The sequence below is a fragment of the Drosophila miranda genome, chromosome XR, assembly GCF_003369915.1.
Source record: "Drosophila miranda strain MSH22 chromosome XR, D.miranda_PacBio2.1, whole genome shotgun sequence".
NCBI lineage: Eukaryota > Metazoa > Arthropoda > Insecta > Diptera > Drosophilidae > Drosophila > Drosophila miranda.
The window spans coordinates 19,654,518-19,676,326 of NC_046674.1; the positions used below are offsets into that span (position 1 = coordinate 19,654,518).

The 21,809-nt window shown below is 45.8% G+C and overlaps 2 protein-coding genes and 1 non-coding gene across 3 annotated transcripts in view; 1 reads left to right on the top strand and 2 right to left on the bottom strand.

Annotated features, from left to right (window-relative positions):
• The window catches only part of LOC108152433 (chondroadherin-like protein), a 45,115-nt gene that overhangs the window by 9,809 nt on the left and 13,497 nt on the right, over nt 1-21,809 (bottom strand). The window contains exons 2-3 of the mRNA XM_017281765.2: nt 16,674-16,759; nt 4,908-5,167 (exon numbers count right to left, since the gene is read on the bottom strand). The gene's annotated coding sequence lies outside the window, so the exon portion shown is untranslated. The remainder of the gene's footprint in view (nt 1-4,907; nt 5,168-16,673; nt 16,760-21,809) is intronic.
• Trnad-guc lies at nt 17,766-17,837 on the bottom strand. The gene has a single exon. It is a non-coding gene; the product is annotated as a tRNA-Asp (tRNA).
• LOC108152434 lies at nt 18,492-20,072 on the top strand. Its single transcript, XM_017281766.2, has one exon. It carries the CDS (start codon nt 18,492-18,494, stop codon nt 20,004-20,006), a length of 1,515 nt encoding a protein of 504 aa, XP_017137255.1. The 3' UTR covers nt 20,007-20,072.

Consider the following 21,809-nt stretch of genomic DNA (forward strand, 5'->3'; position numbering starts at 1 on the left):
TCGAACATAAACTCTCCACGAAATCTGCGAGGACTGCGAGGAGCTGACGGTGGGGGATTTTGTGTGTGGAGGAGCATTTAGTGTCGAGGGCTTTAAAATTAAGGCGCGATAGTGGAAATTCTACTACAAACACGGCTTAGCAAGTTGAGACATAAATTCTATGAATAGAGAATGCGAATGGCTGGATTGTGGAGGAGGCCTGGGTGGCAGGATGATGACCCTAAGTGGAAGAGGAAGCTTATATGTTATGGATTAAGGCCTTAGCAGGCAGCAATGGGAAGAATGGCAAGAATGGCAAGAGGTAACAGCTTTAAGAACTCGTATCGGATCAATCCTTCTCGTGGACCCCTGTGCCGGTCCTTGGACCTACATCTTTAAGAGATGCTTGAGGCCAACCGTTTCCGTTTCAAGTGAGGCAAAAGTTTGCTCAGCTCTAAGCCAAAGCAAATTAAATTGCCATTGGCCCGGGCACAAATGATTTTTTTTTTTTGTGCCTTTGGCTTGCTACGATTTTCCTTTTGGGTCGGGGAAAAGTTTGCCAACTTTGGCCATCATTTCCCCGCTCTTATCGGCAAAAGTCAGCAAACAGATCGGATTTGTATTTAAATTAAGCATTAAATAGTAAAAAGGTAAAGAGAGCGCTAAATGAAAACGGTCTTGGGACGGACGGTATGGGGATTTTCCTGTATGCCAGGCAGAAGGACGAGGCGGCTTTTGGGGCCTTACAGCGGCATTTGCTGACAGGCATTAGAAGTGGAGCCGTCGCGACACTACCTACCGGATGTCCTTCGCCCTCTGTGCCCCCCGCCCCCCCGTCGGCCACCCCTTTGTTGCTGACTCGACACGCCTCACCTGCAACAAGCAGCGGCAAATGGAGAGAGTGCGCGGTGGGGTCTCTGCTCTCGGCGAATGCCTGAACCTGGACTTAGTGGCCAGGACAGCGTCGTGGCCCATAAATCTTTCGTAAAATCGCGGCCAGGCGCAAAGTGCACCACAAAATGGTGAAAATTGCACGGCAAGGATGTAACAAAAGGGATAGCAGATAGCAGATAGCAGGCAGAGGGAGAGGGCGAGAGAGCGAGGAGCTTCTAAGCAGGCAGCTTACATTTCTCTAGTCCAGGGCTGGGGCCAGTCGGATGGGTGGCTGGGTGGATGGAGGGGCCGGGAGACCGTGTTTAAACGGGTGTGCGTAAATTTAGTGCGCTTGAAATTTAGTCTCACAGTTGCGCTGATTTACTTGGCCATGGCCCGTTCTCACCTAGCCACCGTTCAAGCACAGTGGCACAAAGGCAGCACGGTTGTGGATCTTAGCTCTTGGATAAATGATTGGAAGATTGAACAGCAAGCAGCACAATTATATAATATTAAATTATATACATATATTATTATAAATCATTATTATAAATACAATATACAAATTATATAATAAATCAAGAATAAAAGAATTGCTTCAAAATTGAAAATAAATAAAATGAAACAAAATAAATTTTAAAAAATAAAGAATAAAATAAAAATAAATAAAAAATTGTATTTTAATAAAACAGTATTTTTAAATCATTAATTATTCCAAATTATATTTATATTTTTTATATTTTATTTATTATATTTATTTATATTTGTTATCTGTTCCCCTATTATTATTTTTCCATTAAATTCATATTTTTTTGTTGGGTAATATATTTTTAATTAGTTTTATATTTTATTATTTTTATATATTTTTTTTAATATTTATTATAATTATATATTTTTTTTTTTGGGTAATATATTTTTAATTAGTTTTAAAGTACTTTGAAATCAGTAGTTATCCAAATCCAAATTATTATTATATTTTATTTATTTATATTTATTATTATTATATTTTATTATTTGTTCCCCTATTATTATTTCTCCATTAAATTCATATTTTTTTGTTGAGTTATAAATTTTTAATTAGTTTTATATTTTATTGTTTTTTTTTATATTTTATTATTATTATATTTTATTATTTTTTCCCCTATTATTATTTCTCCATTAAATTAATCCATGAATTTTTAGTTGTTTAATATATTTCTAAATAAATATATTATTTTCTGTTTCCTCTTTGGGATTTGGTAAATAAAATCCTAATGAGAATATTCATCTATTAACTCCCGATTCTCTTCAACATTTGTCCCAGTCGAGTCCCTCTCCATTCCCTTCTCCGTTTTTCTCGCTAATTCCGTCCCACTGTGGCCGCATTGAAAATGTTCCATATTGTTTGCATTTGCTTTTAAATTTCCACGCTCAACAAAGTACAGGGAAAAAAAGCGAGTGAAATAGGAATAAACTTTTGCCTACTGCCCCGCCAAGCCCCCCCCCCCCCCCTGCCCTGCTGCACTGCTGCACTGAAACGGAGGGACGTCACATGTGTGTGCAAGAGTTATACTTCGTGTGGCTGGAGGTGCGCCAGCAAAGAGCGTGAGAGGGGGAGAGCGGGAGAGAGGGAGAGAGCAAAGAAGAGCTGTGGTTTTTTTGCCTTAAACAGCGCCATTGTTTGTGCCCAGGGCGGGGAGAGAGAGCTAACCAGACTCATTTAAAGAGAGAGGAGCACCCCGACCGACCCCGAGACATGAGTTAAGTGCGATGGCGAAATTTATGCGAAGAATGCAGCGGCAATATGTACGGAGTACGATGGTGCAACAAGAACAGGCCACCAGCCACCAGCAACCAGCAACCAGCAACGGCAACGGCAACAAAACCACATGGTCTGCCAGCATTCCTCGTCCTCCTCCTCCTCCTCCTCCTCCACCTCTTCTTTGCTGTGGATTTGCACCCAAAAATAAAAGCGAGGAAGGACCACGGACACGGCAGCAGGCAGGACTCTCTCTTTCCTTTTTTTTTTCCTCTGTTGAATAATGTTCAACCAAAGGGGGAAGGGGGCGGGGAGGGGAAAGTGGGTGTGCGATGAGGCGATGGAGAATCATTTGCCAGTGAGAAAACCCTCGTCTCTCTGCCACTCCGCCTGCAATGTGTGAATAAGTGTAAGCTCTATAAGAAGTTTGTCCATTTTGTGTCTGCTTCTTACTCTCCTCTCTCTCTCTCTCTCTCTCTCAGTCTTTCGCTCCTTGGCTCTTCCCCCCGATTATCCATTGTTTGGGGCTGTGGCTAGGCATACAGTGAAACTTAATAAGATTTTAATTGAAGCGCAAGAATTTAATTAATTTAATTATGAATACATAAGCAGACAGCAGCGAAACAAAGAGAGATGGAGAGAGAGAAGCATTGGGGGGGGAGAGACATGATATATGTGAGAGGTAAGCCAGCAGAGACACAAAAGACTTCTCTCTCTCTTTGCGGCTGGGAATGCAATGAAATTGCAAATTTTCATTAAAGCATGAAAATATCCTACGAAATGCGATTAAGTCTTAAAGGCAGTCACTAATGCCTTAGAAGATACGATCTTGGGTTCCTAAAGGTTCGCTTGGGGGGGAAAAAAACCCCTCCCCTCAGTTGATCATTAACCCATTAAAGCCTGGCCAACACTTGCCACAAAAGTCACGTTCCAAAGTTCTTTTGTCAGCGGAAAAATTCCTCGCAACGCGTTTCTGGCGCTGTTTTAAACGCGTTGCGACATCGCTCCAGTTTTTTGTATAGGCGCGCGAGCGTTTCATGTGCCAAATTGGCTTCCGCATTCAGATCGAGAGAGAGTGGGGGGGAGGGGGGGTTTGGCCTGCGTGACATTTATTGAGGGGGCTGGAGATAGAGAGAGAGAGAGAGAGAGAGTCCGCCAGAGAGTCTGGCCCGGGAAAACAGTCATTCTTGAACTTAATTAAAGACAGAAGAGAGTTTTCTTTGGGCCGGCTTTCATTAATTGAATTACTGTTTTCAATTAAACGCGAATGAGAACTCATCAAATGCAGTTTCCAGCTGCATAAATCAATTGATTTAGCCTGGCATGCAGCGAGCCATTGAGTTGGATATCAACATCATGATTGAGCTTGATTCATTCATTCCCAAACACTTGTACATCTGTTCGTTTATGTTCGTTTATCAATTATTGCTTTTCGGAAAGGAAATGTCTTTCAAAGAGGGGTTCGGCGGCAGAAACAGCGACAGCGGCAGAAACAGCGACAGCGACAGCGACAGCGTGTTCCCCTGCACAGTTGACCGACTTTGAGTTATTGTAGTTGCTGCTTCGTTGTGTTTGATTTTCATTAAGTCTAGCCTCCATCGAGTCCCTTCCCCACCCCTGTGCACCATGTTGCAAGCTGCCAGTTGCCAGTTGCCAGTTGCAGTTGCAATTACTTGCGTCATTAAACGGGCGACCGTTCAACAGAAAGAAATAGCCTTCTCCCAATCTCCTCGGTTTACTGTTCTGCTCAACCCTTGGGTGATTTATATTACTTTGCAAAAGTTTCCAAAAACAACAACAACAAAATTTTCAATTGAGTCGCTTCGCTGTGCTTTGCCAACAACATTAACAACTTGCAATTAGTGTTCAATAGTTGTTGTTGTTGTTGTTGTTAACCCCAAGAAAGTCACGTAGTCGGAAAAGTCGCCAGTCGTAAGATGAAAAGTTCCAACGGACGTAGGTCTTGCAGTCAGCGAGGGGGGGTTGGGGGTTGCGGGGGGGTTCAACAAAATCACATTTGATAATCCGTTTAATCCGTTTGCAGCCACAGAAACCCTAACACAAAATCGCCTAGGTAAGCGGAAATAATCGCAGTGGCGGCAAAAACCGCGTGCACACTTGTCAGGCCGAGCGTTAAAAACCGCAGAGCGACAGGCCCAACAGAGGAGAGCCGCTGTGGCCCCAATTAATTGTTGTATTTAGCGGAAAATGAAATGAAATAAGTGACAACATCAATGCGAATTAAAATTATTGTCGCCTGGGTGCCCGGGTGCCTGGGTGCCAGGCGCTGTAACGCAATCAGTTTCGATTTGATTACCTTTAATTGACTTTTCAGCACTGGTAGAGCAGCACCGACGTCATCAGCATTTAACACTTTTTATTGTTGCGTTGTTGTTGTTGTTGTTTTTGTTTTTGTGGGCTCATTAACAATTCAAACAGAGTATTTGTCTGTCCAACTCCAACTCCGACTCCAACTCCAACTCCGATTCCGATTCCGATTCCGACTCTTTATTTATTTTATTTTAATTCAATTTCAATTTGAATGCCGGAACTTTGTTGTCAAACATATTGTTGTAACTGAAACGAGAATTTAATGTGTAAAAAAATCATAAATTATTCAAGGTAGATTTTTAATAACAATTCAAAGAGGTTCGCATATCGCCAGTTTATGATTCGCTTAAAATATTCATTCAAATGGGGTCCTCCTCCTCTTCATCCTCCTGTACGGGGTATCTTTTTCATAATTTTTAATTTATTTTTCAAAGAATTCTCTCTCTGGGTTTTTTTTTTTTTTTTAATTTTGAATTTTAATTATTTATTTATTTATGTTAATGCCTCAATGGTTCCAATCAATGCATCAAAGGAAAGTCCAGAGATCACTAATTGCGTTATATGTATATTTGGAGGCATCTATGGGGCTTCCCCCGAACGGGTGGAGGCGGAGGAGGAGGAGGAGGCGCTCGACTCCGTTTTAATTTTGCAACATTAATTACATTTTTTGCCTGACTTTTGATTCATTTTCCCGTGCAACTATTTGGCATAAATATACGCTGGATAATTATTTAATATTCAATTACTCAAATATCAATTTCGTATTTAAACAAAAAAATAAACAAATAAAAAAAATTCGCTTAACAAATTGTTCGAGAATAATTCATAAAATGTTTTATACTCTAGTTTTATTTTTTATTATTATTTTTTTCGAGGCTGAAATATTTCCTCAATTTAATATGGTGTAGGGGGGTGGGGGGAGGGGGGGGGAAAGCAAATGTGAACCGCAACACAGAAAAAAATATGTGAAAATGTGGAGGAAAATAAAGAGGAAAATGCAAAATGCTCGGAGGAGGGGCCCTGCCTAGTGCCACTGGGAACTGTCCCTCGTCTGGATCCCAGTCGCAGTCCCAGTCGCCGTCGCAGAGTCCCTTGTTCCTGTCCCCCAGTCCGTGGTCCCTGTTTGTGTCCCTTGTCTTTGCTGGGCTGCTGCTGGGCCACCATACATGGCAAGTGTTGTAAGTATGTGCTTAAATACGCATTTATTCATACAAATATGGCCAGAAGGCGTCTGCGGCAACCGCAGAAAGCATCAGCAGGAGCAGCAGCAGCCGGCAAAACAATAAAAGCAAGTTGGGAATGCTTGTGGCACAAAAGGGACGGCTGCCGACTATCAGAGGACCCACGGTTCCCACTGGAATATGGCAGATGCCTTTAGAACTGGGTTTTTCTTTGTCTCTGGCATTTAGCATATATATCAGGCTTCTGTTGGCCGTTTGATCATGCCCCTTGCTACCCTGTGGTCACTCTATATGGCAAAACGCAGAACGAACGAATTTCCATGTCGTCGTCGTCGTTGTCGTTGTCGTTGTCGTGGTTGTTGCTCGTTAGTTGCGCATCTGATTTGCCCACCGAGGAGGAGGAGGAGCAGGAGGAGGCAGGAAGCGAACCCCATGCTGGACCCCATCCTTGGCTGCCCCGCGGGCACCCGCCCCAACCCTCTCCACCATCGGCCAGGGCGAACATGGCGCAAATGTGACAAATATGGTCATGAAGTGTGCAAGTGACAAGTCTAACATACTTACAAATTTTCATGGGGACCCACGAAAACCCGCCCGCTGCGGGATGGCTGGCAAGAGGCAAGAAAAACCTCACTCGAGGAATTCTTTTCTGCGTTTTCAAAATATATGTTAATGATGCCCAACGACGGGCAAGGGCAGGGGCACGGGCAGGGGCAGGGGCACACAATGATTTCCAGTTTTCTCTCTTTCTTTCTTTCTTTTTTTCTCTCCTCTTTAGTTGGCCAAAACGTATTTCCTGTCTTTCCCGCTTTACCCAACACCTAGGCACCTCTTCAACTGTTTTTATTTTAATGATTCTCCCTCTCTCTCTCTGTGTGTGTGTGTGTGTGTGTGTGTGTGTGTGTGTGTGTGCTTTGGGGAATTGAATAAATAAAAAGTTGATTTGAATATGTGCAAACTAATGCCGGCTGATGACCGAAGCCCGGAGTCTGCAAATTAAATTTCAATTTCAATTTTCAGCGGAAATACGAGTACAAGGTTTTTCTCTCCTTTGGGTGGCACGAAGGGGAGGGAGAGGCTCGATCGGGGATCTTTTTCTTTGCTGTTTCCCCACAGGAAATGCGTGTCTCCTCCCTACCAAAACGAGAACATCTCTCTCTGTGTTTCTCAATAAGGTAAAAACTGAGGACAGGCCATTGACAGGAAATGACAAGAAGTTGCCTCAGCAACTCTTCTGGCATGCCACATGAGGCGGGGTCCGCGGGGCACGCACTCTGTCTCGACTTGAAACCGTCACGAAAATTACATAATTACCCACAATAAATTGTAATTTTCGCTTAGCTAAACGCTTTTCCATGTACCCACCACCCCCCCCGTCCCCATAGAAGGCCTATTTTCCACTCTGTTGTGGTTGGGTTTTTTTTTGTTGGTTTCCATTTGGAAACGACATTGACTTTGCTTTGTGTCCGCCTCGCATAAATTAGTCTAAACAGTAACAGAGGTGACAATGGAGAGCCAGAGAGCCGGAGAGCCAGAGAGCCAGAGACCCGTAAAGCCTCACTGCTAGGCACGTTTTTCAGTTCAACAAAAGTACGCGCATAAATTGATCAAATGAGAGCACGGACGGACGCCCAACGCTCAAGGCAGTCCCACAGTCAAGTAATTTATACCGATTGCTGGGTGGAGGAGGAGTAGGGGGGCAGGGGGCTGGGGGGCCAGGGGGAATAAACATAGTCCGAGTACACTGTAAATTTATAATTTAATTTCTAGAGAGATTTGTGTGCCCCAAAATCAGAGACTGACAGACAGCCTTAGCCTGAATGTTTTTAGCCAGGACACACCAGCAAGGGAGAGAGCGAGAGAGCACATATGTACATATATCTTTGACAAATTGACTTGGAATCGATAAATAATAATTGAAGGCCTCAGAGAAATGATTGAGGCTGACTTTTGATAAAAGCAATTTCAATAAATAAATGAATTAGGTCAATGCAGGGCCCCCTCTCTCTCTCTCTACCCCTGCAGCCCCTCATTAGGGCTGACACGCCCACTAGACCGACTAGTTTTTGACTCTTTTGAAAGTCGTGCCCAAAAACACACAAGATTTGCATATTTAAACGCACAAAAAAAAACAAAACTTTGAACTAAATAAATTTCCGTGGAAATAAAAACAGCAACAAAATAGTTAAAAATTCAAAATCAATGGCAAATAAATGCGCATAACGTTTAGCGTAATTACGTGTCTATATATAAGCCACAAAAATGCATATAAACACCCATTTAAATATATATATATATGAATATATGTATATATGTTATATAGAAAAGTGTTTTCCTTGATAAGCTTTAAAAGTGAATTTATGAATATATATATTTTTTGTATAGATTTATTTCAAAGGTTAATTGACTGCTGATGACATAATAAGCGGCTAAGATTAATCTTTATAAATGGTAGATTCTTTTCAAAGTCTTGGCTTCCACGCATATGATTTATGCTAATTATTTCCCCCCCATTCGCCCTTCCTTCCCTGTTGGCTTATCAGCGGATTTCCTTCATTTCCTCTAAGCATTTTTTTTTTTTTGCCTGCCTGCCTGCCTGCCTCCTGCCTTTATTTGCAGGCCATTAAACATTTAGGGCCTGGCCTCTTAATGTCACTAAAAGCGTTGCTGGAGGAGGAGCGGAGGAGAAGAACCTTTGCATAAATCGATCTGAGGTCTGAGCCTGTCTCCGGCTGCTAACTTATTTATCACAATGACCCAGCCTCCCTTGGAGGCCATTCCCATTCGCACTCCCTGGACCACACACAGAACCACTATTAGTTCTTGACTGGTCTTTTTTTTTTGTCCTCCTGCTGCTGCTTCTGGGAGGCCTCCATTATGCCTCCTGTTTGCCCCCCAGATGAAGAGTGCTCCTCAAGTTGGTCAAGACATTGTCAGGGGCTGGGGCTGCCCTTTTTGTCATTTCAGTTTTGTTTACTAAGCGGAAATACACAAAAAAATACAAATACAAATACAAATATATATATATATATATTGTATATTGTATATTGTATATACTATATTCGTACAATCTCCCTTTTGGTTGGTTGGGGGGGGCCTCTAGCTCCTAAGTAAATAATTTATTTATGTGCTTGTTTACTTGTTCCTGGCTCTGGCTTTGACTCTGGGGCTCCTTTGTCATGTTTGCCCAGAGCTTAGAAGGTGGCAGTGGATGACGACGACGACACGGCTCTGGTGTTCCTTAATACCAAATGTATTTTGCTTTATAAATAAGAAATCAATTGATTTTATTTACAACTCTTAAGGCGCTTAACAAGCCCCGCCCCTCCACCCTTCGTTCCCCCCCCCGTTTCGATTTCAATCTGAAGTTTAAGTTCCACGGAATGCACTCCAAAAGTTGCTCATAATGTTTTCTTTCGATTGGTTTTTTGTTTTGTTTTTGTTTTTGCTGAAGGCAGCACTTTGCCCAGCAGTATTCCATTTTATAATCAAATTTCGAGCTGGATGGGAGATCTTCTCTGTTTATGTCAGATTTCCCTGGAAAGAGTTCTGTCGAGGCATGCAATTTTGCGGACCAGGCACAGGCTTTCCCCTCTCCCCCCGCCCCCAAAAAAAAGGGCCCCAACAGTTTCCATTAGCAAATGCAACCACAGAAGCTCCTCCCCCACTTTCTGTCTCTCTCTGCAAATGTATCTATCGGCTCTTCCACCTCTCGCTCGACTAATTTCGAACCAATAATTTGCACTTAACTGGCAGTAGTGCTCCACCCCTCCCCCCCCCCCTTCCCCTTCCCAGTTTCGAGTTACTTTCATACAAAATTCCCTTTGAAAAGCCACAGTTGCTTTTTTTTTGGATGGATGGATAGATGGATGGAAAACTATCTTCCGGTTTTGTTTTTATTTGCATTCCCCTCGTTTTGATGTCCGGCAAAGTATTTCCGTTTCTGTCATGGTCTCGACACCACACATAAGTTATTATTTGCTCTGACAATAGACCCCCACGCCCACCCCCACCCCTCGTATCAGGATATTCCTCGGCTCCACTTTGCCACTCAATCGAACCGGTGGGGGCCTGGCCAGCATTTGTCGTTGACTTGGCTCTGGCTCTGGCTCTGGCTCTATCCATCCATGACCGCCCCTCCCCCCCTGCGCCAGAGGGCTGGTTCGTGTTCTTTTTGGCTTATAATTTGTGGAGCCAAAACTTCATAGCGTCACTGGGGCCAAAGCTTTGTATTTGCATTCGATTTTCTCTGGATTTTCGTTTGTTTTTCCAGGGCACTCCTCTATCTCTGGTTTCGGTATAAATAATGGTTGCTTTTTTGATTTCAAACTATAATTCAATGGCAAAAGGCAGCAGCAAACGGCAGGGGGACCCACCAGGGGGTGGGTGGCAGGGATCTCTCGTATCCACAGTCAATTTAGTGGCGCTATGTTGACCATTTTTGGGTGGCCATGGCCCCCAACCAACATGGACAGCAACGCCTCTTCGGCCGTTGAGCCAGGACTGCGAAGCAGACCCCAAGCACGCGTTGAAGCTGTTGCTGCTTCTGGCCATAAAAAGTAAGACAAGTTCCAGAGCGACGCGTTGCCAAAGCTGTCCCAGTCGCTTGCCTCGGCATCTTCTCTGGCTCTGGCTCTGGCTCTGGCTCTGGCTCTGGCTCTGGCTCTGGCTCTGCCTCCGACTGTGGCTCTGGCTCCGACTCTGCCTCCGACTGTGGCTCTGCCTCAGACTCTGACTCCGACTCTGGTTCTGGCTTGTTGTCAAACGTAGCTGTTAGATACAATTACAGTTAGCCGCAGATATGTAGCTGAAGCTGTAACTATACAGCATCGAGACCTGATCGGCGGCACTTGTGTTTGATGTCTCCAGCAGTGCCTCAGGTTCTCTCTCCTCTCTCTCTCTCTCCTGCCATCTCCTGCCATCTCCATTTTCGTCTTAGTCATGTGCCGGTGGTCTCTATCTCCGTTGCTATCTGATACAAGTCGAGACTTTCAGATTTTTATTGTTCCCCCCCCCACCACCCCACCGCCCGATAGATGTATCTGGTGGGCATCAATCTGTATCTGTGTGGCTCTGGAATTTGCTACATATCCAAATACCTGAGGGGCGTGTGAATCATCCGATACGGCTCTGACTCTGACTCTGACTCTGACTCCAATGCTGCCCATTAAAGTGCGACAAGTGTTCCAGCGGGGGAGAGGGGTTTGGGGGTCAGTGGAAAATTGCATAATTGCCATGCTGCGGATAATTGCTGCTCCGATGAATCATCCAAAGATCCGCATGGCACGGCCCCAGCGGATGACCTGAAACCGAGCGGAGAGCTCGCTGCCGGATTAATCGGTCCGCCACAAAAAAAACAAAAAAAGGGAGGCAACCATTTATTTTTTTTATGTTTTTTTGGGTAATTGCTGTATGCGATTTCATTATATACCATCGTACATCGCACATCGCACATCTCACTCTACATCCAAGGCGAAACCAGTTTGGTAGCACTTTCAGAACGCGGCTATTGAAAGCAGTGCAGAATCTAGTTTTCGAGGCCCAGACCCTTTCAGCGACGGGCACATTCCTCGACAGAGCCACTGCACAAGTTTGCCATAAGCGAATGGCCTCATGAACGGGAATTCAGAGCGGGATTCAGAGGTTTTTGTTGGGATATTTCTTTAGGTCGAGGGTTCACCATTTGATGGGAAAAATACAACCTATACTATTTTCCCCGATAGTATTTTCTATCTGGTATCTATCTGGTATATATCTGGTATCTATCTGGTATATATCTGGTATATATCTGGGATCTATCTAGTATTCTATCTATTATATATCTAGTATATATCTAATATCTATATAGTATCTATCTGGTATATATCTAGTATCTATCTAGTATCTATCTATTATATATCTACTATCTATATAGTATGTATCTGGTATATATCTGGCATATATCTAGTATATAAATAGTATATTTCTAGTATCTATCCGGTATATATCTAGTATCTATCTGGTATCTATCTTGTATATATCTGGTATCTACATATATAGTAACTATTTAGTATATATCTAGTATCTATCTATTATATATCAAGTATATATCTAATATCTATATAGTATATATCTGGTATACATAAAGTATCTATCTAGTATCTTTCTATTATATACCTAGTATATATCTAGTATCTTTCTAGTATCTGTCTAGTATCTATCTGGAATATATATTTAGTATCTATATAGAATATATCTAGTATATATCTGGTATTTATCTGGTATATATGTAGTATCTATCTAGTATCTATCTGGTATCTATCTAGTATCTATCTAGTATCTGTCTAGTATCTATCTGGTATATATTTAGTATCTATATAGTATATATCTGGTATATATGTAGTATCTATCTGGTATCTGTCTGATATATATCTGGTATCTATTTAGTATACATATATCTAGTATCTATCTGGTATCTATCTAGTATCTATCTAGTATCCATCTAGTATCTATCTGGTATCTATCTAGTATATATTTAGTATACATATATCTAGTACTACTTTTTACTTTGTCAGTACTCGGTATGTAATGTGGTATTTTATGGAATTACTTTTGTTTTTTTGGTATTTTAGCGGTATTTTTGGTGTGTTTAAATACCACTTTTGCCTTGATTATGCTTGCATCCCCAAAAAAAAGATGTTCCAGAATACAATTTCACCCATTGCTAGATAATTCCATAATCTTCAATCTGAAAACCCCTTTTAAATCAGCAAAAGCTAACTTTTTCGGTATTTGGTATGTTGGAATTTATTTCGTATTTTTTGTATTTTACTGATATTTTTGTTTATTTTAAATACCAATTTTTCTTTGATTACTATTATATTCCATAAGAAAGAATTTTTGTAATTTTTTTTTTGTATTTTTGGTATTTTACCGGTATTTTTTTGATTACGTTTTTCTTGATTACTATTATATTCGATAAGAAAGATGATTCAGTATGCAGTTTCTTCCCCCAAGTCTCTCTTACGCCTAAAAAATAATTCATTTTTTGGTGAAAATTGCAACCATTTAATAAGAGACAGTGTTGCACAATATACCAAAATTAGTCACATCAAAATACTGTCTCGGGGTTGGAATCGTTTTTATCTTCCAAACGAAAAGTTCCCCCAAAACGTAGCCTTTGGCCGTATCTATTGGATCGCTCATCTCTCTTCCAGTTATTCCCAAAAATCTCAACCGCTATCAATCCTCACAATCGCAGTCGATTTCCCCCTACATATTTATACTTGAAAATCTTTCCCTGAACATAAATTAAACCCAAAGAAACTTTCGCAGACCCGCCCCATGGCACGGGGCACACACAGAGCACACGCATTCTCTGTTTGTGGGAGAGCAATTAAAGATTAAAGTCTCATCCTCCACTCGGTCTCTGGAAATGGAAGACCAACACGTGCTAAGCTTATTAGAAGCCTTGATTTCTCATCGGGCGAACAACCTCTGGGCCCCGCTCTTTGTGGCCAAAATCAAGACATAAATCCCAGCCATGGATGGCAAACGGCAACGGCAATGGCAACGGCAATGGCAACAGCAATGGCAACAAACTAATAACCAATAAAAAGTCTTAAGCCATCTTAAGCTCATAAATGTTATTTTCAAATACAGAAATAACTGTACGAGAAGGCGGGATGGGGCTGGGGCTGGGGCTGGGGGCGGTGTCAAAGGGTAGCTCTACGAATATATGTATAATCCCAGAGCGTGTGTGTGTGTGTGTCCCAAAGGAAACCATTCAAGTTGAAAAGCCCTTTTAATAAGCATTTTGGCCAGAGTCGAGGAGCGAAGGAAAATGCATTCTGACTGGCAACAAGTGGCAGAGTGGCACAGAGTGGGGCCTGGGGTTAAGGAGAAGCCACTTCAGTTGATGTTTGAGTGAATGAATTCGAAAGATGAGGAGCAGCGGCAGCCGAGACCCAGACACAGGCCAGAGTGAGGCCAGAGGCGGGCCAATGATTGGCATTCGTCAGCAGAGCAGAGCAGAGAAAAGAGAAAAAGATAGGAGAGAGGAGAGAGGGTAGAGGGTAGAGGCTGCAAGGCTGTAAAATAGAGCAGCAACAGTTGTTGCCTCAGAGCTGCCGTTGCTGCCGCTGCGGTCATGTTGCATGCTGAAGATGACAGGCTGGCTGCCAGTCAGCGAGGGCTGCACGAGGAGTAGCCCGTCTGCCAGATCTATCTTTTGTGGCTGGAGAACTCCTCAAGCCACCCATTTATCAATTTAGCTCCACGGCTCACGGCAGCGGCCTCGCTGCAACACTGCAACGCTGCCAAGCAGTTGAACTTTTAATTTGATGAATGATATACATTTGTCTCGAGTGCGAGACTCGAGAGTGAGGCAACCCTCTTGGTCTTCCACAGAGATTGCCGCAAGTCAGCCGCCAGTAATTGCAGCTGGGGACTGGGGGACTGGCGACTGCGATGTCCGAGGAGGATCGCATCGGATCGGTTTGCCTGGAAATATTTGCACAGACAAGCGGGAAACCGAAACCTCTCTCTGCCTCTCTCTCTCCCTCTCTCTCTTTCCGTCTCCCTCTGATCTGGATCTCGTCTTGGGCTATATAATTTTGCTTAGCTGCAATTATGAGATGTTCAGGGGCTGATCTTCAACGAAAAAAGCAGAGACGTCGGGGGGCACATATGAAAACTCCACCGGAAGCTTTTGCTTGTGTGTGTGTGGATCTTTTGTGAATCAAAAGCAGAGCAGAGGCACTGCAGAGGCACCGCAGAGGCACCACAGAGGCACCGCAGAGGCACTGCAGAGGCACCACAAACTTGTTCTTACGGTTATCTGGTGGTGCCCCCTCCTTGTGCCCTCTTGCGGTGCGTCGCCGTCTGGCAGATGCCAACATCCAACAGCCAACAGCCAACATCCTTAATTATGACAATCATCTCAGTTGGATGTTCATTTCTTGACTCGGTTGTTGTTTTTCTCCCCCTTTTGCCTTCGACTGATCTCTGATCCAGATCCAGATCCAGATCGGTTGCTGCCCCTCTGCCACTCTGCTGCTCTTCTTTTGTGTGCTGGTATGGGGTCATTTCTCGATATAATCAGTTTGGGAGACACCACAGAGACAGAGAGAGAGAGAGGGAGAGAGAGAGATCTTTGGCACAGTTTTTTCGAGAAACACTTTGGAATGTCTTGGTCTTCGGTTGGGGGTTGATTTAGTGCGAGGGACCGCCGATAAGGCAGGCAGTCGGAGGAGCGTACAGACCGTGAGAGCTTTATTCGGGTGGCCCCAAAGGCTATTTGGGATCCTTTGCCATTGGAATGAATCTTGGGGGTGCTCTCCAGAACTCCCCCCGAGAAAGAGAGATCTCCCCGGTCCCCGGTTTGGCTGAGAAGTTTCTAGGCGCTCGGCAGCAATTAAAAGCTCGGCTTTCACCCCGGGGGCAACTAATTACTTTCACTGGTCCACTGGTCCAGCGCCGTCATTGCAAATAAGGCAGAGCCGCACAGTTATTATCATTTTCATCGTCATCGTGGCGCGCCGTGTCTGTAGGGAGGGGGAGGGGGGGCGCCCCCCGCAAGGTTAATATGGCAATTAGCCAACTTTGCCGAAAGAAAGAAAGCCAAGAGCCAAGAGCCACAGATACACTCGCAGATAACTTTCAAATGCCATTAGGGTCGTCGAATCGACAGGTTCTAACAAATGATGATTCTCTGGCCCCAGTGGGGGGGGGCATCTGCTGGATACGAATTTCAACAGATTCACGCCTCTATCGAAATCTCAGACACACATTAAATATGTAATTTTTGAGGAGCTCCACAGCTCTACAGCTCCACTTGTACATCAGTTTTTTCAAGTGTTTATGACGGTTCCAAGAGGGGCAAGGGGGGGGCAGCTGGAGGAACGGCTGAATGGTTTACGAGTATCTGTATCTGTATCTTGGCTTTTGTTTCTCTCTCTCTCTTTGAGAGTCTCCCCTACATTCGTGCCTTGGTTTGTGCATTGATTGATTCGATCTTTCCTTTAGAGTAGAATAAACCCACCCCCCCCCCCTGCGTGCCCTCGTGAGGGCAGCAATTTACATAGAATTCCCATTGAGATTAGTGTATATCATTTTGCCTATCGCCGCTGACAATCTGTTGGACATAAATCAGCCACATCTCCGCTTAGATCTTGGATCTGCAGTCTATAAATTTAAATTAGTTGGGGCGGCGGGGTCTGCAGGTGTTTTTCAAATGCCAAAAACGAGTTTACATTCGGATCTGGCTTATTTGCCAGCTAATTTGTGGTCTGAAACGACTCGGAAACGACTCTGGCCAGAAAGACAATGGACAGCTTTCGGGTGGGGCTCTCTGTGGAGTCCATTGTTTGACAATTACACGTTAAGAAAAAACAAATCTGAGGCCTTGAAGGTCGTCAACAGCTGCCATTTTTACGGGGCAACAGCCTCGCAGGGGCAGGCATGTTTTTCATGTGTGAATTTTCACATTTTTTGGGGGCTTTTTGCTCCCCCCACCCACATATGTTACCGATCAAAGCGACTCAAGCTAAGCTCTTTAATCCAACATATTGAGACCCTCGAGGGCCACTTACCCCAATGGAAAAAGAAACACATGTGTTTCCAATCACTCTCTTCGTCTCCGTCTCTCTCTCTCTCTCTCTCTCTCTCGGTGAATAATCTGTAATAAAGAGCAAAACATATAAATTTAATAAGCTGTCACATAAATTTTCCACTCTCTCATGAGCACTTAAAAACTCTCTGCTACACGTACCGCGAGCGGCATGCCACTGAATTAGAGAAAAAAAAAAGTCTAAAAAAAGAACTAAATGAAAATGTTTTGGCATCTGTTTCGATTTAAAGGCTTGCCAGCGACTTTCCCCCCCCCCCCCACGACTAGAATGCAGACTAAGTGAAAATTAATAGAGGGGTGGGGGGTAAACTTTCACTCGAATCGGTAACAAGAAACTTGAAATGACTTTTTGAACTGTGAACCGAACATGGAGTTATGGCGTGGAGTGTGTGGAGTGTGGATTGTGTGCTCATAAATATTTGAAAAGTGTCTCTGTAACTGACACGTTGATGGTTCAGAGAGGGCGCACAGCCAGCCAGCCAGCCAGCATGCCACATGGCGAGGCGGCAACAACAACATTTTGACACACTTAAGTGTTGGACAGCCCCCATCATCAGCGCAGTGATCTTCCGTGGAGAAGGGAACCGCCGGGAACTGGGAACACAATAAATTTGAAAATTATGAACATAATTCTTCATTAACAGCGCGCCTCCGTGTTGCCATTGATAAATTGAGAAAACTCAATGGAGCAGAGGCGGTGGCGGCGGGAAAGTCTCTTCCCCAAAAAACCGAATGTGAAATGGTAACTTCCCACATTTTGCTTTCGTTTTATGAGTCCGGTCTTTGGATATTGGGTGATAAATTGGCGATATTACGGCAGCAGATTATTCAAATATTTTTTTTTTTTTTTCGTGGGCGTTAACCCACACACAAAAAAAAAAAAAGGCATTTGAAGAATGCCAGATACCAGATACAGAGAGCAGAGAGCCATTTCTGATTGAAATAACGTGATTTTTGTGGTCCACTGGTCTGTAGATTGTGGCCATAAAAACTATGCCATCGATTGTGCCGAAATGGAGCGGAAAAAACAAAAAAAATAAGAGAAAAACGAGCACTCCCCGACGGGGAATTGAACCCCGGTCTCCCGCGTGACAGGCGGGGATACTAACCACTATACTATCGAGGATGTGGACTTGCCAGCGTCCAAGGGGGCATAAAGAGGGAGGGGGATCTCTCCTAGACAAGCCCAAGAGTGCCCTACAGATCTGTAGATTTATTCCGAGGCTCAAAACCCACTTGGAACCATTTAAAATTGTCTTTTTTTTCCGCTTTTTCCCTGTAAAATTCTCTTGGCTTTGCCTTTGGATGCACACAACAATCTCCAGTGTTCCAGTTTGTGTGGCGTGCCACACAATCCCACAGCGATTTCGAAATCATTCCCACCTCATAACAGTCATCAGAAAAGCCGCTTCGCTTCGCATCGCTTTGCTGCGCGCCACTCTGCCCCATTCCATGCCACATGCAGCGACTGCGTTCGGCTTTCACAGCCCAATTCACTTTGCCGCAAAAACCGCAAGGTGCGTCGCCTCCAAAGCAACAACAACAAAAACGTGCATACCAGAAAAAAGAGAGCAACAATTATGCGAGCTGCCTGCCACACGGATTGCCACACTCTCTAGAGCGGCCGCAGCCGAAGGTGGAGCTGGAATCTCTCAAGCCTTTTGCCTTTCGCCTTTCGTTTCGTTTTCCATCAAATTCTAGCAAACATTCGCCCCCGTTTTTTATTTTTTTTTGTTTTATTTTGGAACCTTTTGAATTGTGAATTTATTGAAAATTGAATATGCAAGGGCATGGGACGGTGTCGGGGCATGGGCTGGGGCATGGGACGGTGTCGGGGCATGGGCTGGGGCTGGGGCTGGGGCTGGGGCTGGGGCTGGGGCCTGGCCATCGGCGGTGCGTGATCTGCGGCATGGAGCCGCACGGCGAGCTGGACGCGAAGGGCAACGAGAGGTACACGTACCCGCAGTCGGCGCAGGAGGCGCGCATCTGGCAGCAGAGCATGGGGGCCAAGGACGTGTGCGTGGAGAGCATCCAGCAGAGCTGCTGCGTCTGCGTCGAGCACATACCGGAGTTCGTGCGGCGCTCGAAGCGGCTGGCCAAGAAGCAGCGGACGCACGAGCGGCACGAGGAGCTGCGGCGCCGCAAGATCGGGGAGGCGGGCATCGACGGCTGCGAGTGCCCCGATCTGGAGCCGCCGCGGTGCTCGGTCAACGTGCTGCTGATCAACGGGGCCTCGCTGCCCTCGTACTGCGGCCGGGGCCAGTCCTGCGTCGAGATCCAGGCGGAGGGGCGAGGAGGCGAGGAGCTGGACGGCGGGGCCCCGGGCACGCCCAAGCGGCTGTCGGCGACGAAGCGCTTCAATCCCGACGACTCGGACACGGAGATCTTTGTGCAGGAGTCCGAGTTCCAGGACATCGGCGCCACCTTCCCGGACATCGACGAGACGGAGGTCACCGTCCTGCGCACGCCCGTCCAGGAGGACGAGCAGATCGAGCAGATGAAGAAGCCCTGCCCGACGGGCGGCGAGGGCCAGGAGGACGGGGAGGACGACCGGACCGACCGGACGCCCGTCTGCATGCCCGGCTGCACGGACGTGCTGGTCCTGGGCCGCGGCGTCCACCCCACGGACGTGTGTCCGTGCAACTGCGAGCAGTGCACCAAGCAGCCGACGGCGGGCCTCCGGGAGGAGGACGCCTGCTGCCGGCCCCCCTGCTGCCCCGACACCCAGGAGCACTTCGATCAGCCGCCCTGCGGCTGCGAGTGCGAGGAGCAGGTGCGCCGGGTCATGGGCCAGGTCATCAAGACCCAGAAGCAGCGCATCAACGAGCTGGAGTCGATGCTCTGCAAGCAGAACAACCTCCACTCGGCCCTCCAGCGGAAGGTGGACGAGCTCTACTGCGAGTTCGGGCGCCTCGACGACGACGACCAGGTGCGCCTGGCCTGCTGCTCGAGCGGCCGTGGCCCCCCCGACTGTGGCGAGCTGCGGGACCAGGCCACGAGCACCGCGCGCTCCCACCACCACCACCAGCACCAGCATCCGCATCGTCCCCAGCAGCAGCCGGACAAGCGTCGCCGGCCGGAGCGCCTCAACACTAAGGACACGCTGCCCGAGGAGCTGCCCCCCGTGGAGGAGGTGCGTTACTCGGACGACGGTTCGTCCGGATCGCCGGATTCACGCGTGCATCACTACAGCGAGAAGAATCCGCGAAGGTCGAACCAAAGGAAGACCCGCAAGCCGGGCTGGCTTTGCTTTGGCAAGTCCTCGGAGACGGACAAGGCCAATCAGAAGGAATAGGATGGTCTCTCCCCCCCCCCACACTGCTCGGGGCCCTGTGCAATCATGCAAATAAAATATATATACAGTTTTTCCCTCTCTTTCGGCTCTCTGTGCAAATGTTTTTAACCCAAATATTTTTGTGGACATGCAATATTTATGTAGACAGCCAGCAAACACAGCACAGGGGGGTGGGTAGTGGCGGGGGGTGAACAACCCCCCTGTGGAATGGCTTACCACTCGAAACACCCCTCGGCGACAGCTGCCTGCAATATTTTTGTTGCCATTTTTATGGCTGTCCCGCCACACCCCCACCACGCACCCGCCGACACCCCCGCCAGACACCCTGTATGCCGCCCTGCAATTTAGGGAACAATTTTCGCGCACAATTCCAAATGTTCATAAACACATTAAAATGATAATTAAAAGAAAATTCCCTCTTTTGAATTTTTCGCACATCAGCGGCAAAGTTAATGCGGCAAAATGTTGCCGCTGTTGCATCTGCATTATTTATTTATTATGTATGCAAATGCATTTAATTGCAGCAACAGGGGAAAAGGGGGGACACGAGGGGGGACAAGGGACGGTGGACGGTGGACACTGCGACGCTGGGGGTTTCGGGGAAGTTTCGGTCTACAATTTGCATATTTTAGCATGTAATGAAATTTGTAATAATTCTGCAATTAATTGCGTACGTGTCCTTGTTCGTGTGCGTGTGTGTGCGGGTGTGTGTGTGTGTGTGTGTGTGTACACAGGGCCCACGTAGCAGGCACTTGCTGGGGGAAGGGCGAAGGGTCCGCCCTGGGATTGCCTCGGCTTCTGCTGGGTCTGGCTTTGGGTCTGGCTTTGGCTCTGCCTCGGGCTCTGGCTCTGGCTCTCGCCCTGTCTCTGGCTCTGTCTCTGTCTTTAGCCCTGGCTCTCGCTCTGTAGCTGGCTCTGTCTCTGGCTCTGTCTCCGCCTCTGTCTCTGGTCCTGGTCCTGGCTCTGGCTCTGTCTCTGGCCCTGTCTCTGGCTCTGTCTCTAGCCCTGGCTCTGGCTCTGCGTCGGGCTCTGTCTCTAGTCCTGGCTCTCGCTCTGTCTCTGGCCCTGTCTCTGGCCCTGTCTCTGCCTCTGCCTCTGTCTCTCGCTCTGTCTCTTGCTGTGGCTCGCTATTTTCCCCCAAAGAAAGCCATCTTTAGACACTTAAGAATATAGGCTACTCAAATCAAGCTCTAAGCATCATTTTTATCCATTATTTGTATCGATTATTTATCGATTACTCCTCGGTAATGTCCCAAATGCCCATCAAACACGTTCAACGCCACAAACTCTACCCCAAAAGCCCTCAAACCCCTTCAAAAAGTCAAATCTTTGTGTGTTTCGATACATATATCGTATATGTATATCGTTTAAAAGCCGATAACTCGACTGATTAGTCAGCGTAGAACCGTTTGGAGGTCTATATGTGTTTTTCCACCTGGGAAAACGATTTAAATGGACATGTTCCATCGATTATTCATCGCTTACTTATCGGCAACGTCTTAGGTGCTCAACAAATATGTTCAACGCCACAAAGCCCACCCCAAACCCCTCAAATAGCCAACATTTTGGCCATAGAACCTTCAAAAAGTCAAGTGTTTGTCTTTATTGAAACCTATATCGTATGTTTATCGTTTAAAAGGCGATAATTCGCTGAAATAGTCCCTTTTTTGTAATATTTCATGACTTTAATCCCTCAACAGCCATCATTTATCGATAATTATCGTTCCAGCACGTTCCCTTTCTCTGTAGGTTCTTGGCATTGCCACATTCGAGGGCAATCATGTGGCACAGACCCCGACTTTG

Excerpts from the sequence above, each read along its gene's own strand:
- LOC108152434 (XM_017281766.2), top strand. The coding sequence starts at position 18,492 with ATGCAAGGGCATGGGACGGTGTCGGGGCATGGGCTGGGGCATGGGACG.